This window comes from Dromaius novaehollandiae, chromosome 5 (assembly GCF_036370855.1).
Source record: "Dromaius novaehollandiae isolate bDroNov1 chromosome 5, bDroNov1.hap1, whole genome shotgun sequence".
Lineage (NCBI taxonomy): Eukaryota > Metazoa > Chordata > Aves > Casuariiformes > Dromaiidae > Dromaius > Dromaius novaehollandiae.
This window is the reverse complement of record NC_088102.1, coordinates 16,525,041-16,551,944: the sequence shown is the minus strand read 5'-3', so window position 1 is coordinate 16,551,944 and position 26,904 is coordinate 16,525,041. Positions and strand designations below refer to the sequence as shown.

General features: G+C 36.3%; 2 protein-coding genes across 4 annotated transcripts in view; one reads left to right on the top strand and one right to left on the bottom strand.

Moving 5' to 3' along the window:
* The window catches only part of ATG2B (autophagy related 2B), a 43,345-nt gene extending 21,746 nt beyond the window's left edge, over window positions 1-21,599 (bottom strand). Inside the window, exons 1-21 of one of the 2 annotated variants that reach the window (XM_064512109.1) lie at window positions 21,045-21,599; window positions 17,189-17,351; window positions 14,790-14,942; window positions 13,657-13,759; window positions 12,192-12,354; window positions 11,531-11,710; window positions 10,137-10,237; window positions 8,918-9,096; window positions 8,125-8,279; window positions 7,191-7,302; window positions 6,772-7,033; window positions 5,825-5,975; window positions 5,212-5,304; window positions 4,818-5,006; window positions 4,026-4,299; window positions 3,068-3,170; window positions 2,340-2,532; window positions 2,036-2,178; window positions 935-1,092; window positions 523-695; window positions 24-174 (exon numbers count right to left, since the gene is read on the bottom strand). In XM_064512109.1, the coding sequence (XP_064368179.1) occupies window positions 24-174; window positions 523-695; window positions 935-1,092; window positions 2,036-2,178; window positions 2,340-2,532; window positions 3,068-3,170; window positions 4,026-4,299; window positions 4,818-5,006; window positions 5,212-5,304; window positions 5,825-5,975; window positions 6,772-7,033; window positions 7,191-7,302; window positions 8,125-8,279; window positions 8,918-9,096; window positions 10,137-10,237; window positions 11,531-11,710; window positions 12,192-12,354; window positions 13,657-13,759; window positions 14,790-14,942; window positions 17,189-17,351; window positions 21,045-21,206 (3,361 nt within the window). In that variant the 5' untranslated portion in view covers window positions 21,207-21,599. Of the gene's footprint in view, window positions 1-23; window positions 175-522; window positions 696-934; window positions 1,093-2,035; window positions 2,179-2,339; window positions 2,533-3,067; window positions 3,171-4,025; window positions 4,300-4,817; window positions 5,007-5,211; window positions 5,305-5,824; window positions 5,976-6,771; window positions 7,034-7,190; window positions 7,303-8,124; window positions 8,280-8,917; window positions 9,098-10,136; window positions 10,238-11,530; window positions 11,711-12,191; window positions 12,355-13,656; window positions 13,760-14,789; window positions 14,943-17,188; window positions 17,352-21,044 lie in introns of those variants that run through there. The other variant, XM_026107690.2, reaches the window with a different exon arrangement.
* Window positions 21,600-21,615: 16 nt separating this feature from the next.
* Window positions 21,616-25,641, top strand: GSKIP (GSK3B interacting protein). Of its 2 annotated transcripts, none has more exons than XM_026107692.2 (3): window positions 21,616-21,853; window positions 22,841-23,099; window positions 23,747-25,641. In XM_026107692.2, exons 2-3 carry the CDS (start codon window positions 22,842-22,844, stop codon window positions 23,906-23,908), a joined length of 420 nt encoding a protein of 139 aa, XP_025963477.1. In that variant the 5' UTR covers window positions 21,616-21,853; window position 22,841; the 3' UTR covers window positions 23,909-25,641. The 2 variants fall into 2 exon arrangements, with proteins under 2 accessions (XP_025963477.1, XP_025963478.1); XM_026107693.2 differs by lacking the exon at window positions 21,616-21,853 and adding an exon at window positions 21,870-22,204.
* The last annotated feature ends 1,263 nt before the right edge of the window (window positions 25,642-26,904 follow it).

The window sequence follows — 26,904 nt, the reverse complement described above, 5'->3', positions numbered from 1 at the left end:
ATCCACCTTAATCCTGACCCTACCTTGATGATATAAATTGAGGCTGCTGGAATGAAGACAAATGTAGTGTCTATCTTCAAAGCCTTCATATTTAGTCACACTGAAAAGTGAACCATTGTTGAATTCTAACCAGAATTCAGCGTATTTTCCTTCCAGTATACTTCCATCATCTTTCTGAAGGAAGGATAGCAAAGACAAAATGATTGTTTGCTGAGTTTGTGCAATTAAAGATAGTCTAAAATCATGACATTCACTACCAAACATGTATTTCCCTGCTTGTGTTTATTCTCATGTTAAAGATAAAGTAAGCAGAATTGTTCAAACATTAATTACGCAACATTACAGTCTAATTACATTATAGTACAGTAGTATCAAGATTACAGAATTATTCTAACGTTGTAAACATTTGCTCCTTCCAAAAAACAGTACATACATCATGAAGGGGTCCCACAGCAAAACAATAGGATAACTTTGACATACTACGCTCGATCTGGCATATTCTTTTCAGCCCCAGTATCTCACCTTTACATCTGTGAATACTGAAACTAATCCATGAGTAACATTTAACAGAACAGAGAGAAAGCTTTGTGAGTTCTTATTCTGAGAATCAAGCTTTTTCCTTCTGCGTGAACGATAGTTTGGATCAACTGTGGAATAATACTGTAGTGTTTCCTCCTCAGATCCACTCTCATCATCTATTAGATAAAATGGCAAACACAATTTTGTTACCAGTGCACATATTGGGCCAATAACTCATTGTTTTTTCCAGCTGTAATATGATTCAATTTCACACATATTTTAATTAATACAACGGTCTTGGGATATGTAAATCATTTCTTATAGATTTGCAAATTCTTTCCACTATCAGCTTAATCATTTCAGACAATTATGCTTTCTACCACTACAATTCTAGATGATTTATTAAGTGCATTACCATAATGAACTGCAGATTTAAACTGACTAAAGCTGTCTTTACTGAACGTATTGATGAGCTGACTGGCCACAGATAGTCCAACACCATAAGAAAGGTTTTCAAATGTTTCTACAGGAGATGGAGCTGTGGGTTCCCACAACAATAAATCATTGCTGATCCTAGAAAGAAATACATTATTATTATTATTATTACATAAAATATATTGTTATATTTCCATTTAATATATGGTCAATCAAGCAGTATTTCATTCACAGATTTCCTATATTACAGATACACAAGGAAGAGAAAAGGTCCAAGAGCACGAGAAAGAATAACATATTAATGAACAAAAACACTAAATAATGAATTTTTTTTAATCCATAATTATGATATGCACGCAAAGTCCAGCATTTGACACTGTCATAAAACTCCTCTGTTAGTAAGTGTATATTATCTCAGTAGGTTGGAAAGGAAAAAACTTGTATCAGTTTTCAAGCAAAATGGCAAAAACATTCTAGTTTTTTTGATTTCAAGTGAGTCTGTGACAGCTTTGCCACCTTTTTAAAATACATCTCTGCATATATGTCTATGAAATATATATATGCCTATCTCTATCTATCTATATATATGTATGATTTGACATGAAATATGAAGTAGAATTTCATATGAATACCTTTCATGTAGCTAATTTATAACTTACAGAGTTTTACTGCGTTAGATAAAGAATCAATGAGTAAAAAGAAAGAAAAAAAATGAATCCAACCATTTCTGAAGTATGATGACCTCTTTATAAAGGAAAATTCACATAGATAAGAGCAAACTAAACATTGTATGCAAAGGTCTGAATAGGTGTTTTCTTTGAAAGCAATGGACTATTTAACTTTCTCCTCTGCTCATGAGATCTGCCAAAGAGCCTTTTGCAGCTGGCTGCTAAGGCACGGATCAGATCTAAGTTAATATGAGAGATATTACTGAGTCTTACAATTTATACAGCACTTTATGTTCTTAGAAAACTACACTAATGAGTTCCTGCTACAGCTACTCATTCAGTAGCTTTTATCAACAATGAATACAGAACTAGAAGTACATACAGGTACATACCAAGCAAAACATCATACTTGCCTATTGTAAAGTTTTTCATAAAAGCTTTTGTTCGGTAACGTTAAGTGAATGTTTGGTAACATGAGTTCCAGTACATAATGAGAATTGCTAATTGTTTTATCCTGAAACTCAGTCATTTCAACTACATCTCCTGGCATCACCATCTGAAAGGAGAAGTAAAATAAAAAATAAAAAAAAAGAAAAAGAAAAAGAAACAACCCTTAAGTAAAAAATATTTTTGGGTCAGACGATGCATATAAGGTAGGGAGAATATATCGATTCAATCTACAATGAGCCCAAAATCAGTAAGAGAACTTTATAGTACCTCTTCATTTTCAAACATGACTCTACGAGAAGAAAAAGGAGAAGGCTCTGGTCTTCTGAAATCACACACATCCTTCAAAGAATGAGACCCTCCTTCTTCTTCCTCTTGAAAGTTACCATCTCCTTCTTCCTCCTCTGCTGCTATCCGTTCCAGAATTGAGTGCACAGCTAGAGGGTTTATTTTCAATACAATCCTGATATTGGAGAAATTATGCAGAATAAGCCATTAGAGAATCTTTATACTGGTACATCGCTACATCCCCTCTAGCTTTACTAGCTAGCCAGTAAATACATGCATAAAGCCAGTCAAAGACCTGGGAGACACAACATCTTTTATTAGACAAAGTGATACCATCATGAAAAACAGACAAACAAACAAACAAATGAATACTTTTAGGCACAAAGGGACACAGAAAAAGAATTGCCAGGCCAGAACGTTTAGTCTCCAAAAGCAGGCTAAACAGAAAGTTTCAAATCTATAATCACCTACCTATCTTTCACAAAAATTTCCTCAAACCTACCCAAAAACCATTATCCATTAAAAATGTCTTGCATTATTATAAATGGGGAGGTTTCATCAGTTCTTGAGTTCTTTTCAATAACTGCACATTCGTTCTTTGTAATTCATTTTTAAAGCAGTTCTGTCATAGGTTGCACTAAAATTAGAAAAATAACAGTACCACACCCCCCCACACACAACCTATGATGAAAAATGGAACATTACTTTACCGAGGCCAGTCAAAGTTGTCTGATGATGCCATATCTCCATCTATGCCACCAGATACTTGAAAAAACTTTATCGGTGCCTCTGCTTTATCTTCTTCAAATGAACCTGAGCAAAAAAGGATAATAGAAAAAATAAAAGATGAAAGAGATGCTAACGTCAGGTTTCCCATTCCTCAGGGTGGAGTTCAACAAGCTAACTGTGAACACTGCTAGTAAGACGCTTATAATGTGAATTCTACCTTCTTTTCCAATAAAAATTGATATTTAATTTTTAGAAATCAAAATGCTTTCATACTATCTTCTAGCTAACAGGAGTCAGAAAACTAAATGTTTCTGACGCATAGGTATCTGCATTTACATTTATAGCACCACCACATTATGTCATACACTTGAAAACGACAAGAAATAGCAAAAAAGTCAAAGGTCTCAAATACAGACCAGTCTGATAGATTTATTACTTTGAAAGTTACTAGAGGCATAAAAATATTAAAGTTTTCTACATGACAGTCATTTAGGAAATCATTACTCACTTTATTTCTAGACTAGAACTGGGATTGCTAATTTGCGTAATTGTAATCTCTCTCTATAATCTATAAAATATATATCATAGCACTGCGACAGAAATTCCAGAGACACCCTAAATCAAAGCAAACTGGTATAACAATAACAGGGAAAAAAAAACCCACAGAAATATTAACTCAAGTTTCAAAAACCAGAAAGCAAGCACTACACCTATATACATTAACCTAATCTCCTTGGAGAATTGTTTTGACTTATGTTGATATTAAGTACAGAACGCTAAACCGCAGCAAGAGATCTATGCTCCAAAATGCAAATGGAAAGAGATTGCCTCAAGAGGAAAGAAGTTTCAGTGAATTCCTATGAGAAGACTTTTGTCTCAACTAAGTAATTGCTGGGAAAAATCAAAAAGAATATTTGAATATAACTTTAATATTCTTACCAGTTAGCTCTTTAAAGGTGAGTTCTAATTTAACTTGTTCTGGAGTTGACCCTCCTATAAACTCAGTCTTAAATTCCATATCTGTAAATGCGAGATGAAGAATCTCCTTCTGAAGTGATTTCTTAAACCAAGGTCCTCTTTCCTGATCTGACCGTAAGTCAGGTATTGGGAAGCGAACAGAGAGATTTAATGCTGGGGCAATGACTTGAACTGAAACTCTACAGTTTGCAGGAGTATGTGAATCATCCAGAAAAACTTCAGTAAATGCTTTATGCTAAACAAAACAAACAAACAAGAAAAAGTAAAAGAAAAAAAACATTAGAGAAATAGCATTAAAAATTACTATGGGGAAAGCTTTTGATGATGTCATGTCTAAAAAAAGTTCTTTTTTCACATGTCAAAACACTGATATTAGGACCAATTATTTTTATTTTTTAGGATACACTTCTATTATTTGTATTCTTAAGATTTTATTTAGTTAAATGTTAAGTATTTAAAGGAAAGACAAGAAATCTTTCAAAAGTGGCTATCTCTCTGAGATACACTCTCTGAGTGTATCTCTCTGACTGTAGCTTATGGCTGACTGTCTTTGAAAAGAATCAAACTTTCAGGATATAACCACACTGATAAAAATTTTTCATGTTTTATAAAATTTTTAAATAAAAGCATTCACTGATGTCTAGACTCTATCTAAAGTAAGTTTTAGAGACTAGTTTTTCTGTCATCAATCAATGATATTTCCTTCCTGCAAAAATTCAGCATGCTTATTAATCAATTTCATTTCTAACTTACCAGACTAATGTGTTTGTTGTAAGAAGTGTACATATGAGATGCCATCATCTCCACCGTAGTTAGTTTCTGTGGCTGAAGTAAAGAATTTAATCTGTCTACAATACTAATATCCAGTTCACAAAACACTGGACTTAACTTTATTTGCAACTCTGCTTTTTGTGGAACAGAACTTAGTCTCCCTTGACTACCCTGAAAAAAAAAAAAAAAGGGCGGGAGGGGAGAAAGGAGGTAAGGAAAAAAAAGCAGTGAAATCCTCAAAAACAATATAGTGAAATAAATTTTAACAATTGTTAAACCCTCTCGGTTTTACAAAAAGATCTCTCTTCCATTAGTATTAACAACATTACATAAATGATACTACACAGGAACTTGGTGTTTTTATCTCCCACCTTACCTGAGGTCCTCTACTATCTGAGTGCTTATAATGAAGCTGAAGGCATGGCATAGCATGAGAATCATATTCTTCTTCAGAATGAAATGTCAGCAGCTATAGAATAAAACAGAATTAAAAAGAATTAATGGCTAAGGAGGAAATAGTAGCCACAGGAAAAGACATTTTATGACATTTTACCTAGATTAGACAGAAGATCATCATACAGTCAAGCTGGACAATAGAGCCCTGGTCCAACTGCTAGTCGATCTAATTGGTCAGCCATTTTACTGGACCACTCTGATCATCAAAAGAGTTGGAAATGTAATTATCACCCAGAGAAATCTTTCCATTGTTTAACTCCATGGGTTTGTTCTTAGAAAATGTTTAGTCTAATACCAGTCTGTGTTAACTGTATTTACAACAGAAGTACATTATTTCAGTTTGGCTACTTGACGCTATTTGTGTCAGGTAATGACATCAGCCTGGTTCACTATCTGAGCCTGCAATCAAAATACTAAGTTGCATATTAAAACCATATAGTTACTGAAACTTATAACTATTTAAAAGTCTTAGCATTTTCAACTATACGATTAAAATTTATTTTCTGGAAAACTCTCCTGTATTTTTTACATACCTCTGTATAGTGAGGCTGAACGGAATGAGAGTCAGTAGAGAAAAGGCATTCCAAGAACTCCATTTCCCCAATAGATAAATCAGTACTAAAGCTTCGAGAGGCAGACCTTTGTCTTTGTTCATAAGAGACTTTGATGCCAGTACCTATAAATCTGTCACAAAAAGTAAAAATTTAAATGTGTATAAAAGTGCTACAATTTCTTCAAATTAAAAAAAACCCTAATTATAGTAGATCCTAGCACTGGCAACAAAGATAAAGGAACACACTTATGATGTATATTCAACAATAGTCAGCGTAGAGGCATTTATAGTCTACTTTATACATCTAACTTTAGGCGTAATTCACTTAAAACTGGGCATCTAACATCCTTATATCAACCAAGAAAGAGTCAAATTCCTCAGAAAATCTAGATTATATGCATAAAGTAAAAAATAATATATGCCCCCATAAATATGCTCTAGCATGCACTGTACTGGGACAGCACAAACTCCTGGAAAAACCTTCTCCTAACTATCTGTATTATCTTGCTCACACTAACTTCATATCCCTACTGATACCCTATTTTGCATTAAATAAAAACCTAAGCTCCTTCAGAAAGAAACCCTTCTGTTGTCATAAAAATAGCCCTCAAAAATACAGATATTTTTAAAGAAATCCTTTACTTCATTGTCCTGAGTCTGCAGACTTGTGTGGTCAAAACTGCCCCCAATTTGATTCATCTATACTAGAAAAGACTTAGGTTGAGTTTTATATTTATCCATTTTTTTTTCTAAAACAGTCTTGGACAGCAAGTTTCAAAATTCAAGACTATTTTGAAATTAACAAAAATGTCTAGTGCTCTTCAAAGTATTAAGTGACACAATTCCAATGGAAATGAACTTAATTTATTCAAGCTTATTCAAAAGATATTTTTTCTTTATTAGATTTATTAAGAAGCAAAGTTATACCTAAGATGATCATGAGAACAAGCTTCTGCAAATACTTCTCGGAAGGACAGAAAATCTTCTGTTGAAAACTTTACTGGCTCAATCTTTTCTATTCGGGTAAAGAAATCCCGAGCCATTGGTGTCAATGGGTTAAGATTCAGTGAACTTTCAGGTGGGGGTAAAGGGTCAATATGAAGTACAGACACTGTGAAAGTTCCCACTGCCAGTCTAAAAAGAAGCTCAGGCCTGGATTCATCCACTGAAACAGATCTGGATGGAATAGCTGAAATACAAAATTAAGTTCAAGTAATTTTTCAGTAGTAACACATACATAACATCATCTCACTTGTGATTTTCATTTCTTTTCACCAAGTTGTTGAATAACAATTTATTTCCAGAATTATCTAGGGATTACAATGCAAAACAGCATTTTAACTTACACGTCCTTCTTAAGGAAGCCTGGTGAACCACATTGGCTGTAACTGAAGAACCTCTTGGTGGTTGTAGTTCTTGTTTGTTACGATCAAGAAAATCAGCCCAAGTTGGCTGAAGCTAAAAGAAAAATATGTATGGTCTTAAATTTGCAAAACAGATGTTTACAAACATGAAATCTAACATAAAAATACGGTAAAGAATCAAAACAAAGACGACAGCGCATGAACAATCAACAGCATGCCATTTCATGGCATGCTACCAGTGAATTACACCATGTAAACATGCTTCACTTTGGGCTACATTGTAATTCCATGGCAACCTTATGCACATATTTTTAAAGCAAAATAAAGCTGCTCTCTCAGTAAGTACATGCTCTCTTGTTTCTCTGTAGAAAACACAACTGTTCTCTATCTACAGTTCTCATTAAGCAAAACACTTGGGACATAATAGATTTGGGAAAGATGGAAATATTGACTTAGTAACTTTTTGTTGTTTGAGGAATAAAATAATACACAATTTTATACTTTTCATTGTCACCAACTTTGTAGTCTATATTAAGAAAACCCCAAATGTCAAACATGCAGCTATAAAAAAAGTTAAAGGTTCTTTCATAAATATGCTACGTAAGCTTCAAGGGATTTGAAAACAAATGCATTCTATTTCCTCTCTTGGGAGCCAAACAGATACGAAACTTTCCAGCGCAGTATTCCCTTGCAACTATGGAAATGATCAGCTACAAACACCTGTACACCCTTAGGGCCGTTACAGAATGATTTTAGGCCTATAAATACACATAGAAAGATGCTAGACAACACAATTGTCCAGAATTTTGCAATAGTTCTTGATATTTCAAAGGATATTTATGCAACAGTTTCAGAGAAAAATGCTTATTCCAAAGTTTTTAAATGTACTTAATACTTAATGTACTTAATATTATACCACTGTAGTGCTCAGTGGAGATCCTGCTGGTGTAGTTGTATATGTACTGGTTAGAGACAAGTCTAGATCCATAGTTGGAGGGTCTCCAAGAGGCGGAAGGGAGGAAAGGCTGCGAGACATGTCCATTTCAGCCATTGAGAAGAAAACTTCTTCTTCTAATGAGAACCATAAATATCAAAATGTGAGTTGTTTCCTAGTGAAAAACATTATCTAGAGTTTTAATAGAAATTTATTCGTAACTTCAGAAATCTAATTGCTGGACAGAACATTAACCAGCTAAATTTATTATTTTCAGTAGTTCCAAGTTCTCTCACACAGAAGCTGACAGTACATAAGAATACGAATGCAAAAACACTAAAAAGCTATTAAATACTACAAACTTACTGAATACTCCCTTTTCATGTTTAAGTTGACATAAACTCATATACTCACCATTTTCACGTGAAGATCAGTAAAGAAATTATGGAAACAAGAATATAAAAATCAGAGCAATAGTACTATTATTCTGTATTTAATTTTCTTAACCATGCATTCAAAAAGATGTCACTGCATGTATATTTACCCTGCTGTACATTAATGTACAGGCTATTGAACAGTTTTAATGAAACACTGAATCTAGTCTAAGCTGATACCTAAATTAGGCCTTACATTTATGTTTAAAAGTTAATTTCAGATAATGGATTATTCTATGTCAAATGTGATACTTTAGTCAGAAAGATTAAAAGCTGAACAATCAATTTGTACAGTCTTAACAACAGGTTGTTTGCTTTGCTGCATCATCTTTGATACTTGCCACGACTCGAAGGCGTTCTGGCAGTCTCCGTCTCATAGAAGCTTTGCTCAGATGATGCTCCTGCAGACAAAGACTCTTTTCTTAAATAACGTTTCAACTCCATCTGAATCCGATACTCATCTTCCTGTTGCATTGGTCGGTTCTTCCTATCTTTGTTTGACAATTCTATTCTGCTTAGGCTCTCTGAATTAAAAAAAAAAAAAAAAAAAAATAGAGAGAGAGAGAGAGAGATACAAAACCCACTGTTATTTCCTTACCAATATCACATGGAAATTCAACAATGAATCTAAACTATAATCAACTACAAAAAATATATATGAACTTTAATCTCCAAAATAACAAAGGAGATGGATATATATACTCTCTCCGTAACATTACTTCTAAGTCTCAAGAGAATCTTTTAAGGTCATGTATGCAGATGTGTTTACAAATGATATTAGCATATATTTCTCTTCTAGGCTGCCTTTAGAGACTAGTGGACACAATTTCAAGAAGGCGTTTCTAACAAGAAGTTTTATTAAAATTCCAGGCTCTAACATGACACAATATGGGAAAACGTTTTAACACTCTTCCAGTTATATAAAGACAATGAACAAAACTGATAAAACAAATAGATTACCATCATTAGAAGAACATCAAGCATCTACCTTAGGACATGACAAACATTTTCAAAAAATATTAACTATCTACCCAATTAATGAATGTTATTACACTAGGTAACAAGAAAAAATACACCTCCTCCTGCAGTAGTGTAACTACAGATGTTGATTATTTAGAAAATACGGGCAAACTAACTCAATCACTACTTTATATGTTTTCTGTACCTTTCTCAACAGCACAATGCAGAGAAGGAATGAGACCGCTAGGCCTATCCGGTCAAACGGAAGCTACAAGAACCAAAATTGTTTTGACCTCCTGATCTTCTCCAACTTCCCTTTCCTCATTTTACCCATCTCTTGTCCTATCCTATGTTCACTTTCCAAGACTTTTTCATTACCTAGATTTTCATTACAAACATGTACAGTGTGCAAGTGAAATCAGTAACTAGGTTATAGCCCAAACCAGAGCAGCTGCAAAGTATTTTGCTAAAAGCAGGTATAAAGTATTAGTAAATTTACCACAACAAATACTATTTTTTTCCTATTCAAAGAACCTGTTTGCCTGCAAATTTCCTTTGCAGTTCACCTAAATACTTATTTAACATTTAGAGAACATGCACTTGCCTGGTCCAGCAATAGCTGCTACCATGTCCAAAAGAAGGTGTACCTGCCTTGGTGATAGAAACAGGTGCACAGAATCTATTTGTCCATCTACATCCAACTTAAAAAAAAAAAAAAAAAAAAAAAGATTATTTTCATGAATGCTTGAAGAAATTTTCTTTTAAACTCTCCAAACAACAATTAGTCGCTGGTGTACAGCTTCACTGGTGTAAAACAGCTGAATCCCTAATCTTTCCTTTTTCACTGTTTCTGTTGTCTGTTCTATGCTTCTTTTACACAAATTACAAATTTTATTGTTCTAAAGGATACAGCCATTCCTGCAATATCCCTGCCTTCTTTTAAACATCAACAGCTTGAAATTTTACTGTATATTGCTTCCAATTTGGAGCTTTTGGTAGCTTGACAGGATAATTGCAGATGTGCCACTGACAGCAGCTTTGCTTCTTTAAAAATTCCAGAAGTAAGCTACAGTATAAAGTCAGTATTATGTACTAAATACAAAATACTGAAATCAGCACCCTGTGAAAGAGGCCTTAATATTTGCAGGGATTCTCTTCAGAAATTCTCTTTAGTACACAGATTAATATATCTTAAAACTTTCCTCTTAAACAGTGGAATGTTTATAGAAGTCTAATCTTTTTGATATGGTATATAAAAAAGCAAACCACTTTTCATCCTTTAAGAGCAGTTTAAGCTAAATTAATCTTAAGGACTTGAATAGATTTATTTTTCAATAGTAGAGTCCTGTATGCCCAGATGTTAATCCATTCATAATTACTACTCATGGAAAAACAGGCACGCTGGGGAATGCACTTATATGAAAATTAGCTTTTGCCTATACAGACCTTAAAGGAATGTTTATCTAAAAGGGGAAAAGTAAATGCCCAGTTAGTTACATGCACATTGTCTCCTACTATCTTTTCCTTTCTTTAGGAAAAGTGGAAGGAGAATCAAATTATTTAAGCGTATCATACTTGACATGAATGATTCACTGTCTTTTGCAGTTTACATGCTTGAAACACATATTCTAATTAAAGGTGTTCCAATATAGTTTAGTTTCCAGATCTAAAAAAGGTTAACTTCTTCATTTGTTTAGAAGTATGCAAATCCTCTGCCCATGATGTACTTGTTAACAGAGAGACTTTGTATACTTTTTCCTACATTTTGTGCTATTTCCTGGGAATTCCATAGCCTTGTCAGTGTAAAGATGTCTTAACACATACACATTGGTTTTGAATACAGAGAATCTTTAGTTTTCCTACAAAACTAGGAAATTTAATAATAAAACATCTGTCCCCTTAAGAGTGTTACAGCTTTTTTTACGTAGTTAAAAAAAAAAAAAAAATCCTACATGACTATTAATTTAGTCAAAGACCAGCAAATGATGACTAACCTTAGCTCCAGGAAGTACTTCATTTTGCTTTAATGTCAGGCTCAACTCCATTCTACCAATCAGTTTACTGATCTGTACAGGGTCAGAAGGAGTAATTTCTGGCAAGTTTCGTGTTAATTGCGGATGCGGCTCATAAGTGATTTTTGGATTCCAGCTAGGTGAAAGCTTTGGTTCAGTTGCCTTAAAATGTTAAGGAGAAAGGAATAAGAATGCATCCCATTTCTTGTCAAGAAACGAAAAACATACATTTCAAATAGGTTTATCACAGAAATGATAGTTTCACTCAAATATAAATTTGACAGGAGTACTAAGAAACAGATTAATGACCATGCAAGGAGCAAGGCACATACAATCTGAAACATCAGGCCTTTGCGAAAAAGTGATGCAAGTTTCCACAGAACACTGAATTATAGAGGACTTTCACGCATTAAATTTGCGACTAGATTCCAGTACGATACATCTTAAGTTTAGCCCAGTCCTAAAGTCACCATTTCTTTCCCCCTCCTCAAAATCAACAGGAACCGATTATGAAAAGTTATCAAACACAGGTCTAAGTATAAGTTCAATTCCTGTATCCTTCACAATGAGCCTAATATATATGTGTAACAATATATTCTATCGCTGATCACTTTAAATTCTTACATAACGTATTTAATTTTACCAGCTGTGTAGCTGAACACACTGGGGAGGACTTTGCTGATGCAGGAAACTCATCCCAGAAGAAAGAGACACCTGAGAGCTGAAGTAACTTGTGAGCAAAGGCTGTGGGTTGATGCACATTGATTCCAGAGCATTCATCAGCAGTTTCATCACAGTACATAGTTCTGGGAGACAAAAGCAAGGAAATAAAGATGATAGGAACAGCACACGCATTTTTACCTTTATTGTGACATTTGGCTTCTGATCTAAGTTTTTACGTGCTCTTTTTCTTCAGACTATTTATAATGCCATTGACTGTCCTGAAAGGAGGAACCACCACTCTCTGGGAATGGGTGGAAATCTTGATTTTTTACAGGACACCATATGACAATTGCAACATGCCTCCAGTGTGAATACACCCTAGTACTTATGTCTAATTTGATCATGAAGTGAAGGAGTCTGACCTACACTACTATTCATGTTTCGGTTAGGACATATACGACTCTTGCTTCAGAATGTAAGTTTTTGGAAAGTCTGCTATCTAATATTTTTATGATGCTTAGAAGTACCACTTCAAGGTAACACTGTGTCAAAATGAAAGATTTTGACATTAGAATACTGAGGAACAGCATAAACAGTTAACTCTGAAAAAGATTCAAGTCTCCACATAATAGGACTTACAGGAGAAAAACACATCTACTTTTCCATAAATAAAATACATCAAGCATCTGAAAAACAACATGCTATTTAACAGCTTGTTTCAGTCTAGTTTTTAAAGTACAGAAAGGGAGAAAGGTTTTGGGAAGGGATTTCCATCAGAAAATTAATTAAGAAGTTTTATTGACATCTTTTTTCCTGAACTGAACATACAGCTTGAAATTTATAAACGTTTGCTTAAAAACAAATATATTTCATTAGTATTGCTCAGTAAGAATCAGTTTTATTCATCCACAACATATTGAAAACAAAAGTATGTTTACACTATCCCATCGGTCAAAGGAGTACCTTAAGAACACGCACAGTGTTGAAGTTCAAAGTATTTACAGAATATATGTGGGCTCTTCTGGAAGCTCACAGAAGACCTAAAATCCTACAGTTTTTAATTTTTCAAGACTCTTTAAGTGTGTTCAATATATACAAGAGGAATTTCTAAGATATTAAATGCCTTTTGAGTAAGGGATGGCCTAATTTGACAACAATATCCACCGGCTTTTGAATCTTTGAGAATTTGTGTTCATTAACCATCTTTGGAAAATCTGGAACTCTTCTGAAGAATCTTTAACTTAAGTTTAAGTGAAAGTTGAAGGGAGACAGTGTTCACTCGCATCATAAGAAAAGGAGGTCTTAAGGGGGACGCTCAAGAGCTAGGGGCCTAATTATATATTAAGAATGTGTGCATGTGTATGTGTGTGCACATTGTACATAAAGAGGCAAAAATGCGCCTCCACCGCCAAAAAGAAGATAATAATTCTAAATGAAACATTTACCTTTCGATTCGAATTTCAAGTGCAGTTCCACTTTTAGAGTTTTCCGGCACATGTTCAATTCGCAAAACAGTATCTAAAAATGTAACTTTCACTCTTCTTAGAACTTAAATGAGAAAACAGAAAGATAACACACAGGCGGTTTAGTCAAGTTACTCAGTGACGACTTTTATAAACAAAACAAAAGATTATTTTCAATTGGGGGAGATATCAATATTTATTTCAGTGGAAATTTCAGTGGAAATTTATATTCAGTGGAAACAGTTAAGTTTAATAGCATAACAAAACTTCAAGTTACAACCTAAGTTCCTGTTAAATGTCTACTATGTATATCCATACCATTCAGTGGAGCTTTCATGCATAGATATTTGAGCAAGTCAAAGCTCACATTAAGTTGTTTATACAGCTCTGTGTGAATGATCCTCAAAGAAAGTACCTGCTTCATTGCATCACCATGTCTGAGTTCATAAACTTTGGTGTAGCATCACATTGCTTTGGCTGGCTACTTCTATTACTAGATCTGATTTTAGACATTTTCACTAGTTCAGGTATTTCAGCACTATGCTCCTGAACACATCACGTGGTACTGAGCCTTTAGTTTATTCCACTTAAATTAAACAAAACCAACAAAACAAAATGAAATATTAAGTTGCTAAAGTGCATCTAATAACATGGTGAGATTATTAAGAAGCATATGTCATAACAGGTCAGCTTTGTGTAAAAACAGCCCGAAAAACTGTTCTGTTTTCCTCTCAACAGCATTACCAATAAGAACAGTCTAAGTTTATATGATGAACTAAATTGGCACAGCCAAAACTATGGCATTCTGCCAGCCATTCAAACAGATGTATCTGGATTTCTTCTGGTATAAACATATGCCAATTTGGCTCCAAAGCAGGGTACGTTCCATACACTGAGGAAAGAATATATCTATTTTTATACATATGTGGGCTTTCTTCCCCTTTGAAAACAGGAACAATTATCCTGCCTTCCTGTCAAAATTTTACAAGGCATGGTAACAGACGAAAATTTGTGAGAGAAGTTATGACAAATAAGATCCAATTTTGTAAGACTGATGCACAGTATAAGCAATTTAATTTAAGATGTTCATTCAAGCCTGCACAATAAACTCATACCTGTTTCAATAGTTTCTGCAAATTTCTCGAGTCCTTCAAAAGGCTGGGACCCTTCTCCTTGTTCATCTGTCAATTTTTGGCTAAGACACTCTTTTGCGAGTTGCATACTACTGGTCATAAAACTTGACCAATACATAGGCTCAGACCCAGATGCTGTAGAGTAAGAGAAGTCTTAATACATTTGACTGTGAGCATTTAAAAAAATAAAGACAAAATCAAATAAATAATACATTTGGCACATTTAGAAAAGATGTTCAACAGCTAAATAAGAAATCATACATAAAAATGAATTTAGTTACATTGTCTCTTTACGGCCTCAACTATTATTAAATAATAGCTTTAATAACCTTTAATCTGCTTAGATTGTATTGATAAGATTTTGATATTTGAAAATTCAGTACAAACAAAATAAAAATAGGGTTCAGCATAACCAACCTTCAGTGCTTAAATGAAGTGCTTAAAGGCTTAAATGAATCCATTTCTAAAGATACTTTAATTATACTGGTATGATTTTGCAGGCAAAATCAGCAAAATGAAATCAAAGAAATAACTTTGGTTTTTAGAAGTTATTTGAATGTGTCTTATTCCATTTGAAATAAATCCTAGACTGGGAAAGGATAAGCTAGGTGTAAGATGTGATCTTACTAAAGAATGCACCTTAACTAAAGCTAACTTGGATCCTAAGTAAAACACGTTTTAAATATCTAACGCAGACCTGAGGTAATAACTTTAAAAACAATTCATTAGCAATATGAAAGAACAACACATATTAAGACAGACACGTTTTGTCTCTGCATGACTTTTAAAGCAGTCTACCACCCTAACTTTAAATTCTAGTCTAGACTAACATACAGTTTTATATCTTTATGATTCAGTTAAATGGTAGAGGTCAGGTTTACATTTATTAGCTGCCAGATTAACTTAATTGAAAGTACACTCCTATACAAAGCCTATTGTAAGCCCATACTATAAATCTAGAAAGGAAGAGGTAATCAGCTTCAAATGAAACATTCTGGTACAGACAAACAAGTAAGACTAACACAAATATAAAAGTTTCAAATGGACGAAAAGTTCCAATTTATCATTTGGGTCTAGAAACACCAGTGTGACTATAAAAGCTTGATAAAAATCAACATTGTATTTTTTTCTACTGTATTACACAGCACTTTGATGCAAAGACAACTACATGGATGCAAGTGAATAAATAAAGCTTTCTCCTAATAGGGAAGGGGGGGGTGGCAGGGGCAGGGAAAAGCATGATCAATGAAAAGTACTACCTGAAACTCTAAGAAATGGTGGTAACATTTACAAGTGGAATAAGTGGCATGACAAGCTAATAAATAAACATGCAGACTTCCAACCCCTTTTGGCTTCAACGACAAACTGAAGGTCACTCTACTTACTCAATCATTGTTACCACCATTCTTTGAAAGCAATAATCTTACATCAGAAAGCAAGTTTGCTCAAGATTCAGTTCCAGTTAAACAAATGAGAATGAAATGCAGAGTAAATATAAACAACTGTGATTTTATTAGAATTACTTAAAAGTTACTTGAAAAAGGAAGGAAGATAGGATTTATGCAGTTTTTCACATTTTGTAATATATTAAAACCAAAATATTTTCTTCCATTATCTCTACACTATAAAAAAGAAAACAAATCTAAGTCCTTCAGACATCCATTCAAAAATTTCCAGCCATTAAGAATAACTAAGGTCCCATATGTGATATAATAATACATGTTAACAGAATCTGAAGGTTTGATAGTGAAAATTTACCACCAGGACACAAACAAGCTAGAAGAGCTCAGACAATCCTCTTAACACTATTATCAAAGATAGTAAGTACTTACAGTACTTTAAAGCCATCATTTTAGAACATGGAAGCAACTAAAATGTATTAGGTGTTGCCCAAATATACAAAAAGATGTACCTTCTACCCTAAAGTTGCTGAAGAAAACCAAAACCTCACTACAACTGCCCTCACACTATTGTGCTATCCTGCCGCCATAAAACAGCCAAGGTCCACAGTCACTAACACTGACTAAACAGCATTTGGCATTCTATACCCACAAAACCTGGCTAACACAAACTTCCTTCCACACAAAACTTTAAAGTATTAACTTCACTTCAATATGTCTGAAACAGTTTGGAAGAAGAGATACAGTAGTAGGAGTTTTATAAACTTTTTAAGTTATTTAACAGAACAAGACCCAACTGAGGGACACCTGAGAGAGTTTTTTTTGGTTTGGGGTTTTTTTTTTTTTTGTTTTCCTTTTTTACATTCTCTGCTGCTAAAGTTAAAGGATGCCTTAAATAAGGCAGATCTAAAGCCAGCATAGCCTTTTGCCTTCGAAAAACTGTAAAGAATCTCCTTATGAAAAATGAAAAAATAAGCATACCAAGCCTTGGTCTTGGCCTGAAGACCATCTCTAATCCTTTTATTTCTAATGCACAGTTATGCTGCAGCAATGACCCCCATGGAACAGATAACGAAATTGACTGGATAAAGCCATCTGTGACTTCCAGAGGTGCATCTGCAGACTCCAGGATTTCATTCAGACACTAAAAAAAGAGAATCAAAAAAGTCACTTCCATAATTTTGAATACTATAATAACAAATGGAACATATGGAGGCTATCAGAAAAGAATTACACTCAGAGAATCAATAAACTGGCCATTTCTCAGTATTCTGACTCTGTCATTATTTGTTTCATACTAATTACTGAGCTTTTAATATAATGCAGATTCATCTGCGGATAGCTGTATAATCTGTGCTTTTGCAGTATATCAAATTCTATTATCTTACTGTAATAAATACCGTAGTAGTGGCACAAGCCAATCTATTCTTTTCCTGGTAATTCTTGAAGAAAGTTGAAAAGCAGCTGACAGAGTAAAAATGCAAGAAGTACCTGGTTTCTGTGGCAAGAGTATTTCATTGGATGTAATGTAATGCTCATTTTACATTTCTCTGTGACAACAGAATCAAATAATCCCTTTTTACTGTAGTTCGTGCATGCCATTTCTAAATCAGATTTTAATGGCTTCAAAGTAACGTTCAGCACTAATAAGAAAAGGTAAAAATCAGAACTCAGTGGCCAGACCAGTATTCTATAGACACTGTTCCATTACTAGAACTCTTTAGAGTAACATTATAAATAAAGCTATAAACAACCAAGTTGCTCTAAGAAACACACAGTGTGAAGTGAAATGGATGAGAAAAATGGAATACTGGTTCTGAAGAGCTAATGTAGAATTTATTTATTTATTTTTAACGTTTTCCAGAACCTTTTTAGTTCTGGAAAACGTTCTCAGAAAAGATTCTATTTTTGCACTGTATAGTTTTTCTAACAACTTCACAGAGTCCAAGCAAATATATTCTTCATATTAAAAAGATCATATACTTGGAAAAAAAATCCCGGTAATTTGTGTTCAATAAGTTCAATAATTTCCATTTCAACTAAAGAAGAACTTTCTATGCTGTTCAAACAACATAAAATCAATCTCAATCACATAGCAAATTTGATGAGTGTAACTTTCTAATGTACACAAGACCCTGATCAAGACTGTGGTTTTAATACTAGGACCTAGTGCTCAATTAGCTAAAAAGTATGTTTTTGACTCTACCATTTTGATTAGAGCCACTAATTTTACTTGAAAAACTCATATATTCAACAACAAAAGTGTAAAATAACTTTTAATTTGATATTTTTAAAGTCATTTATAATTATTTTTAAAAATTTATTACAATTATGTTGAACCATTTAAAAAGAAAATGAACAAGAAAATTTTAGAAATAGTGGAAAATGAAATTCTTCTGTCTCCAATTATAATTGTCCCATCACGTTAACTTGTAGCTCTTGCTTAGAGCCTTAATAACTTTATTCTTAGTATTTTGTTTTTTGTGTGTTTGTCTTTTCTGGTTTCTGTTCCAAAGTCCATACAAGCAATATAAATGACACTACCCTTAAAGAAACAGTATCTGAAACAGCTTCATGACAAAATTATTTGAGAATCAAATAATAGACTAAGATTCAGTGACATTTAAACTGTATTTTGATTTAAGTGTAATAATTAAAGAGATGGCAATAGCATCTGATAAGGCAAAAAAATAATGATACAGAAAGAAAATTGGGATATCTGAAAATATCATAGATCTATTTAAATTACTTTAGCCTCCACAAATTAATTTTTCTTTAAAAGGAAGTAAGTTAATTCTCAAAACTGATTTTGAATAAATCTGAATAAATCAGACCTCTTTTTGCCACCAACATACATGGAAATAGAATTCAACTATTTACTATGTTTCTTACTACTTTAAAATAAAGACTTACTGTTTAAAAGCAAAACTTCAAATGCTTTATAGCTAAATTAATTCATAAACAATCCTGCCGTTCCTATAAAGTAATGATTAGGGCATTCTAAGTCAAATTTTAAAACTGAGGCACTATCTCCACATCAGGACTTGTTCCCACACCTTTTACTGAAAGCCTCCAGTTGGAATCACAGTAACACGGTCAATAGTACCTACAGTACTATTTGATGTACATTGAAATTCAACCACAAACATCATGTGTTACATTTTGGGTTTTTTTTAAATAGTTCAGGTCTCAGGAGACAAAGAGGTTACATGAGAATACCTGAGGTCATTAAGGTATAATCTGTAAACACATGTACAACTCTGGCTAAAATATCTACAATACTCTGATGAACAAAGTATCCACAGAATGGGTAAGATAATGTGCAAAATTATAGCCATCCTGGTGATTCATGTAAAACAAGCTTATAATGACTAGGGGGAAAAAAGGAGCTGTAATACTTCCGCAACATCTGCTTTTGCAATCTGTCATATGTGAGAAAGTCACGTGCAAAGAGCCTCTAACACGTCGTGCATTGTTTACAAGCCAGAGAGAAAAATGCTGATCTCCAAATCGGGAAGGTAACCTCAGCAGTACTGTACACGCATTTAATCACTGAATATACATATTTAACTTCATTTAGTACTGTTCATAACTGCTACTGTTTCAGAGTGTTTACATTTTAAATAATGTCAGTTTGTTTAGTGAAAATTGCTCTGAGATCCACTAGAGGGCACTGCAATTCTATTAAAGCATAACAGCCGGTCTTGCTTCCTACAGAAAATAAGCTGCAGAGCCAGGAAACAACACAGACACACATACAATGTTGAGTATTTCTGCAAATATCTTTCTACTGTCACTCTCAAATATGTTTTCAAAGAAACAACTGGTAAAACATTATTTTCAAATACCAGATATTCACATGTATTTTAATATCTACCCAGCATAGCCTTATACCAGAATACAGTATAGTAAAAAATGTGTTTTGAAAATAGTTTGTAAAGCAGTAAGCTTGTATAGCTAGTTAATCATCTCTGCTACCCTGGAAGGTACATACAAATAATACGGCTCCTGTATGACCATAGCTCGCCTGGCAGGTAGAATTCAATAACATTGGTAATTCAGCCAAGAAACGTTACAAAATACTTACAAACATGGACACAGCTCCTTGGATTACTACAACAGACCACCTGTATGTACCCGTATATGTGTGCATATATATATGCATACACATCCATATACATATACACATATATATAAGCATACAGATTGGGACTGAAAAAAACCTCAATTGGCTTGAAATGTGACAGTCCACCTGCTACACAAACTCCAGCTAAACTGCAGCTTTCCACTTCTTGTCAACGAGTACTTTTACCATTTCAAGACTAGGGCAAAACGTTTAGAAATCTATGTGAACCAAGTTCAGCGTAACACTATCCAAAAGAGTCAAGATGGCTCTACGGCAGGGATAACTTTATGCTTATATCATCTCTAGCATCCACCAGTAAACATATTTCCCAGATACTACAGCAGCAATTTCTAGTAGTCTAAGCAACAGCAGCTCTTTTTTCTCCCTGAAATGTCAGTAGCTCTTACCTTTTAGTTAAAGGGCAATATGCATTTTTGTTTCCTTTTCTTGTATTTCTCAAAATTAAAAATAACAACAGAACCAAAATGTGGCTCGAAAAAGCTTACCTGCAATAAATGTCCAGTTTTAATTTTTCACTGTGCTCACATAACAGAGAAGAGTCCCCTGGATAAAATGCTAATTGCAGCTTTAACTGTTTTACATAAAGGAGACTGGCTAATGAAAACAAAGTGGGTGGCAGCCGGGGGCAGGGAAACAGCTGGTCCCTCAGACGCAGCAGGAGCCGAGGGGGGAAGCGCCAGCATCTCTTACCCACTTATCCAGCGGGACCTGCGCCAAGGAGCCGGTGCCCTGGTACAGATCCAGGCTGAGCTGCTCCAGGCTGAGCTTCTCCTGCAAGAAGTGGCCCAGGTACCGCTGCAGCAGGTACCTGCAGGCCCTCTTCTTGATGGACTCCGAGAACGGCCACGGCATGGCGGCGGCGCGCCGGGGGCCGCGCTGGCCCCGGCGGCGGGCGAAGCGGGGAGGCGAGCGGCAGCCGCCGGGCCCGGCTCAGGGCCGGCTACCGCACGGGCTTCCCGGCCGGCAGCGAGGCGGCGCCGCCTGCCCTCAGGGCGAGCAGCCGGTGACAGGTAGTGCCATCCTCACTCGGCCACCGCCGCCGCCATCTTCTCGGCGCCCCGCGCGCGCGGAGGGGCCGCCGCGGCCGCGCTGTGCCGGGAGGGAGGGGGAGGGGCGCGGGCCCCACTGCCGCCGGCGCGCAGGGGCAGGCGGCTCGTCTCCTTCCTCCCCCCGCCGAGCACCGTCACCGGCGCCGTGACGCCCGAGCGGAAGTGGCGTCCGAGCGGAGGAGGCGGGGGCGGAAGTGGCCTCACGGGTGGGCGGAGGCGGGGAGGGCGGCGGCGCCGCGGAGGGGGCGCCTCAGCTGCTGGGCGGCGCCGCGGCCAAGGGCTGTAGCGGCGGCCGAGGGACCGCGGGGCTCGCCGGGGGGAGCGGGGCCGTCCCTGGGCGCTTGCGGGGCTGGGCGGGCCCGAGCGGAGCGGAGCGGAGGGGCCGGCGGTGTCGCGTGCGGAGCTGGTCGGGGTCTGACGGCGGGGCCTCGGCCGCCGTCGCCGCCGCTGGTAGGTGCCGCCTCGGCGAGGCCGGCGTGCGCCCTGCCTCTTCTGGCGGTCGTTAAACCGAGGTGGTTCACTTGGAGCTGGAGCCACGCGCGGTGCAGCCGGGCTTCCTGTGGGACTCGGTTTCTCTGGGGTTTGCGTCGTCGGTGCGGGGCGCGTTGGTTAGGGAGCGAGGAGCCCCCCGCCGCGGGGTGACTTGTGACTTGCAGGTCGCTTGCGCTGGCTCCTGGCAGCAGCCCTGAGCCCCCGAGGTGCCGAGGGCAGCGGCGTCAGTGGCTTTCCCCGCTGGCCCGAGCCCGGGTTCCCTGCGACCGTAAGGTACCTCGGACCTCAGGCAGCATTGCTACCCGAGAGGCACGTTGGGACCGCTGTGGTAACCCTTACCCAGTCTGTCCCTTTTTATTAACGGTTGCATACAAAAGGTAGCTGTATATTATTCTGAAATGTGTTGACAATTGTGTATAGGAGAACTGCTCTTTAGTGAGGGTAAACAAAGGCTGTTTTTCCTACTCTCTCCTTATAATGTGTGATAACCCATTAGTTCACAAACTCATGTGTACAGTCTTTCTTAAATTCACCAGTAGTAGCTTTTTGTTTTCAACTGCTATTGAATTCAGTGTTTTCAGGCATAACTTGTTTTCCTAGTGCATTCTGGATCAGCAAAGTGTCGAATTAATTACTGCTGAATCATAGCGGATTTTTATACAACAGAAGGCGAGTCACCTGTGTATGAGGAACAGGCCAAACTTCTGTGATACTGCTTTTATGTGCTGATGTCACCTTCTTAAACTGCTGTTCTGAACATTTTGGTGCAGATTTCTCTGGACTGTCAATTCTATGAATCTCAGAGGTCACTGGGTCCCATATTTTCCTTTGTTTTGGATAATGATAAAACATGAGATATATCTTAAATAGACATATTTATAGTGTTAATGTTGTATATAGAGTGTAGTGGTATTATAAATCTAAAAAAGATGTTTCTATATGCAGAATGGAGACTGATCACAATCCTATGGAGATGCCCAATAATATGGGTTTTGAAGAGGATTCTGATTATAGAGACTTTGAAGGAACAGATGTGAAAGATATGAGACTAGAAGCAGAAGCTGTTGTGAATGATGTTCTGTTTGCTGTCAGCAACATGTTTGTCTCAAAAACCCTTCCGTGTGCAGAGGATGTGGCATACATCAATGTGGAGACCAGGGAAAGGAACAAATACTGCCTGGAGCTCACAGAAGCAGGACTTAGGGTAAAATAATTTATGTACAGTTTATAAAGTCTCTTTGTTTTACAACAAGCATTGTTCAAAAGGTATTTAGAAAAATATTTAAGTGACACTGTAGCAGTCTATGTATTTCTCTTGTACTTTTATGAAAACCTGTTCCACGTGTATTCTCCTAGAAAGTGGTACTTAACTAGTTATTTCAAACAAAGCAAGAGGGGAAGAGGCTGGAAAAACAGGTATGTATTTGAGGTACAAGATGATGAAGACCGAAGCTGCTAGCAGACAAATATGTTGCAGACAACTTCACTATTTGGGTTTCTCAGCTACCTGAATACATCAGTAATACTGTTTGTATACAGCTCCTTTTTGCGCCATTCATATTACTTGTGCAGATACCTGGATGTTAGATTTCTTTTCAAAGGTCACGGTGATAGATTTTTACTAATATTTGAGTTTTGGACAAAAAGTATTTGAAACTGCCTGAATACTATATTATTAAGCCCCATAGTAGCAAGCACAGATTGTAATTTAAATCAAATGTCTTTTTTCCTTAGGCTATCGTACTACCTGTACGTACCCTGACTGGCAAAGTTACACTTTGTGAGTTCTCTGCTCTCCATGACAAGGTGATCTTAATCACAAAGATGTAACCATTGGTTTCTTTGTTGCAGGTAGTAGCTTATGCTTTTGATCAGACCGATGATAGTTTGCAAACTCCATACCATGAAACTGTCTACTCCTTATTGGACTCTCTGAGCCCTGCATATCGAGAGTTCTTTGGAAATGCATTATTGCAAAGACTGGAAGCTTTGAAGAAGGATAGTCAGTCATGATTCATCCTGAAGTGAGGAAGGTTTAATGCTAAAAGGAATCTTTAGTATAAGGTACTGAAATCTTTCTTAAAAACATAGTCACAAAAATATTATAAGCTTTGTTGCTTGCATTAATATCTAATTCATTGTCATACTGATACGTAACATTTTGCTTCAGTGGGTTTGTTAGGTCAAAAGGCCATAAAAGTCACTCAATAAATTGTAAAAACTTTCTTGTTTTCTTTTTGTTGTAAGTAAACAAATAACTTCCTATGACATTCAGAAAATGTGGTCTCTTTTCAAAGTGTTACTATCCAAAATTCTAGAAAATGTCTTAGTGTTTTAGGAACTGAATGTTATATGTACAAGTAGTCATCTTTCTTTTTGTGCTTGCTGATTATTTTCAAATCTGCTTTTTAAAATAGAAGTTAACTACTTGCTTTACCCAATTAATGGGAACTACTGTTTTGCACAGAATACAATTTCAGCTTGTTTTGCTGTGCACAAATTGGAAAATTGTTTGCTTCAGTAACAAGAAGGATGATTCTTGAACACTTGAGTGTTGCTTGTATAGTGACAGTGAGTTAAAAGCAAGTCTTACTATTACTTGACCTGTCCTTGTCTGTGACAACTAGCGAACTCCAAATAGTAACAAGATGTATTGTTAATATATGAATGTATTGTCTGAATTGCAAATGAGCTAAGCACAGAAGTAAATTAAGGTGTAAGGGGCTACATTTTCTTAAAGATGATGATATATATGCTATATATAGATATGTATGTACGCATGCTATATTGTAACTGTTGGGAGGCTTGGAAGACACTTTAGCCTGTTTACTATTCTGAGTGTGTGTTTACGTGATATACAGGATATACCCAAGAGTATTTTTGCTTCAGCCTTTGCTTTCTATATTAGAGTACTTTAGTACTCCCATGCTTTTCCCCTTTTCTCCCTCCAATGTACAGCACCCTCTTCTAATGAATACGAAGTAAACACCGTAATGTTAATTGTGTTGTATTGGTTTGCAACCAAAGGCTGCGTGAAATTTATACGACTAATACCAAACTGGAAGATGTAACTTTTCTACTTAAAAGTTGGTACAAATGTCTTTATAAATCTATTGTACTGCTTTAACTTTTCAAGTATATGTTGAATGATAGACATTTTAAAAATTACAGTTGGCTGGAAATACCAGTACTATTGAACTAACATTCTGTGGTGATTATACTTTTTGTATTCTCGTATTATTCAGTATTTGTGTGTCTTTATTTAAATAATCCTGCTTTTATTCTGTGCTCTTAGCTCCCTGGATTTATGCTTAGGGATAGATCATCAGCTCTTGTAAACTCACAAGTTCCACTGATTTCAGTGGAGCTATATTGATTTACACCAGCTGAGGATTAGTCATATTAATTGAAGAAGCCTAGTAGAGCATTTATAATAGCTTTGGGATAGTGAAATTATAACTATGACTGACAAGACAACTTGTAGTCAGAGCTTCTGTTTTCTGGAGCTTAATTTAATATTTATTTCATTATCTTTTTAGGTTGAAATTCCTGATGTTAACCCTCTGTCCTAGAGTGTGCTTTCATGCTCTAAAAATTGTTCATAGGATCTCTTTTGCACACAGGTCTGTGGCACATAGTTAGTCCTCTGTGAGGAGAATGTACTCTACCGAATTTATATTTGAATATTTTCCCTTGCAACTAATTTACTTGTTCAATTTCAATGACTAAAGCATTAAATAAATGTACCAGTGTGTTGTAGTTTTCTTGGGGGAAGGGGAGTGAACAAACCAAGGTCTATATCTTCATAAACACAGCTTCAATATTAGCTAATTAACAAGTGTTTGAAAAGCATCTTTGGCTGTAAACTTACAACTATGGAAACTTTATGGTGGGAAATAAGGTAGGTAATTGTAAAGAGGGAATTGGAGAGGAAATGTTAGATGTATAGGTGGAAAAATGTCAAAGGTAATGATATATTGCTGGCATTTTTTTGAGACACTTAAAATGCTGTGTCATTTCAAGTGCTTATTATAAACCTTGGCTGAGAAATAATTGCAAAGCATGTGTTTTGTAGGTGTTATCAGCAGAAACTTCTGTTGTCTATTATAATACACTGCAGTGTATTCTAGCTTGAACGTGGGAAAGCCATGTCATGCCACAATTTCTCATTCTGGGTTTACTAATACGAAGAAAATACAGTTCTTAAGAATTGCCTCTATGGAGCTTCTTTAAAGTGCTGACAACAGACATATTCAATCAGTCTCCTTAGACTGTAATTTGTTTTTGTGATCTGAACCAGCTGTGTATCCTAATTCAGCTGTTAATCCAGAAATCACACCTTTCCTGATGTTAAAATTGTGATGTTTTTTCTTCTAATAATAATAACACATTATGCATTATTAGGTAATCGATCACTGGTATTTTGTTAAAAAAGTCTAGATGCCTCCTTCCTATCTGAAATGATGTCTGCTAATGCCATTAAAGATAGTTTTATCTCAGCATTACTAAACGCAGTATGTCCTGTTCACTGTCTTCTCTGCCTACAAGTCCCTGCTTTATTTACTGTCAGTAGCTCTGTTTGTTGCATGGTGTGCTTAAAAAGCACACACTAAATGCCTTTTTATATTAATGATGGTCTCTACCCTTTATGTTCCTTGGCAAGCTTCTGAAAAACAACTTCTCAGGCAAATTAGGTGGTCGAGCAAAAACTGGTTTTCTGGATAATCCAACAACCCGAGTCACGCGAGACGAACGCCTTAAACTGTACGAGGAGCCTGTGTGTGGATGCGCAGCCACCAGGCGAAGGCTGCGCCCTGCTCCGCGCAGCTCTCACGTACTCCTGTTGCTCGGTGTTTGCCGCACGTTGCAGCTCTGCTCTGTCCTTCGCTCGTGAGCGTTAGCGGAGGAGGAGCGCGCCCACCCGCCCCTGCTGCTCTCCTTAGGGCAGAGCTCGCGTCTGCTGTCTCCGAGCGGCGGCGCCCCCGCTAGCGCGGCAGCCGGGAGCAGCG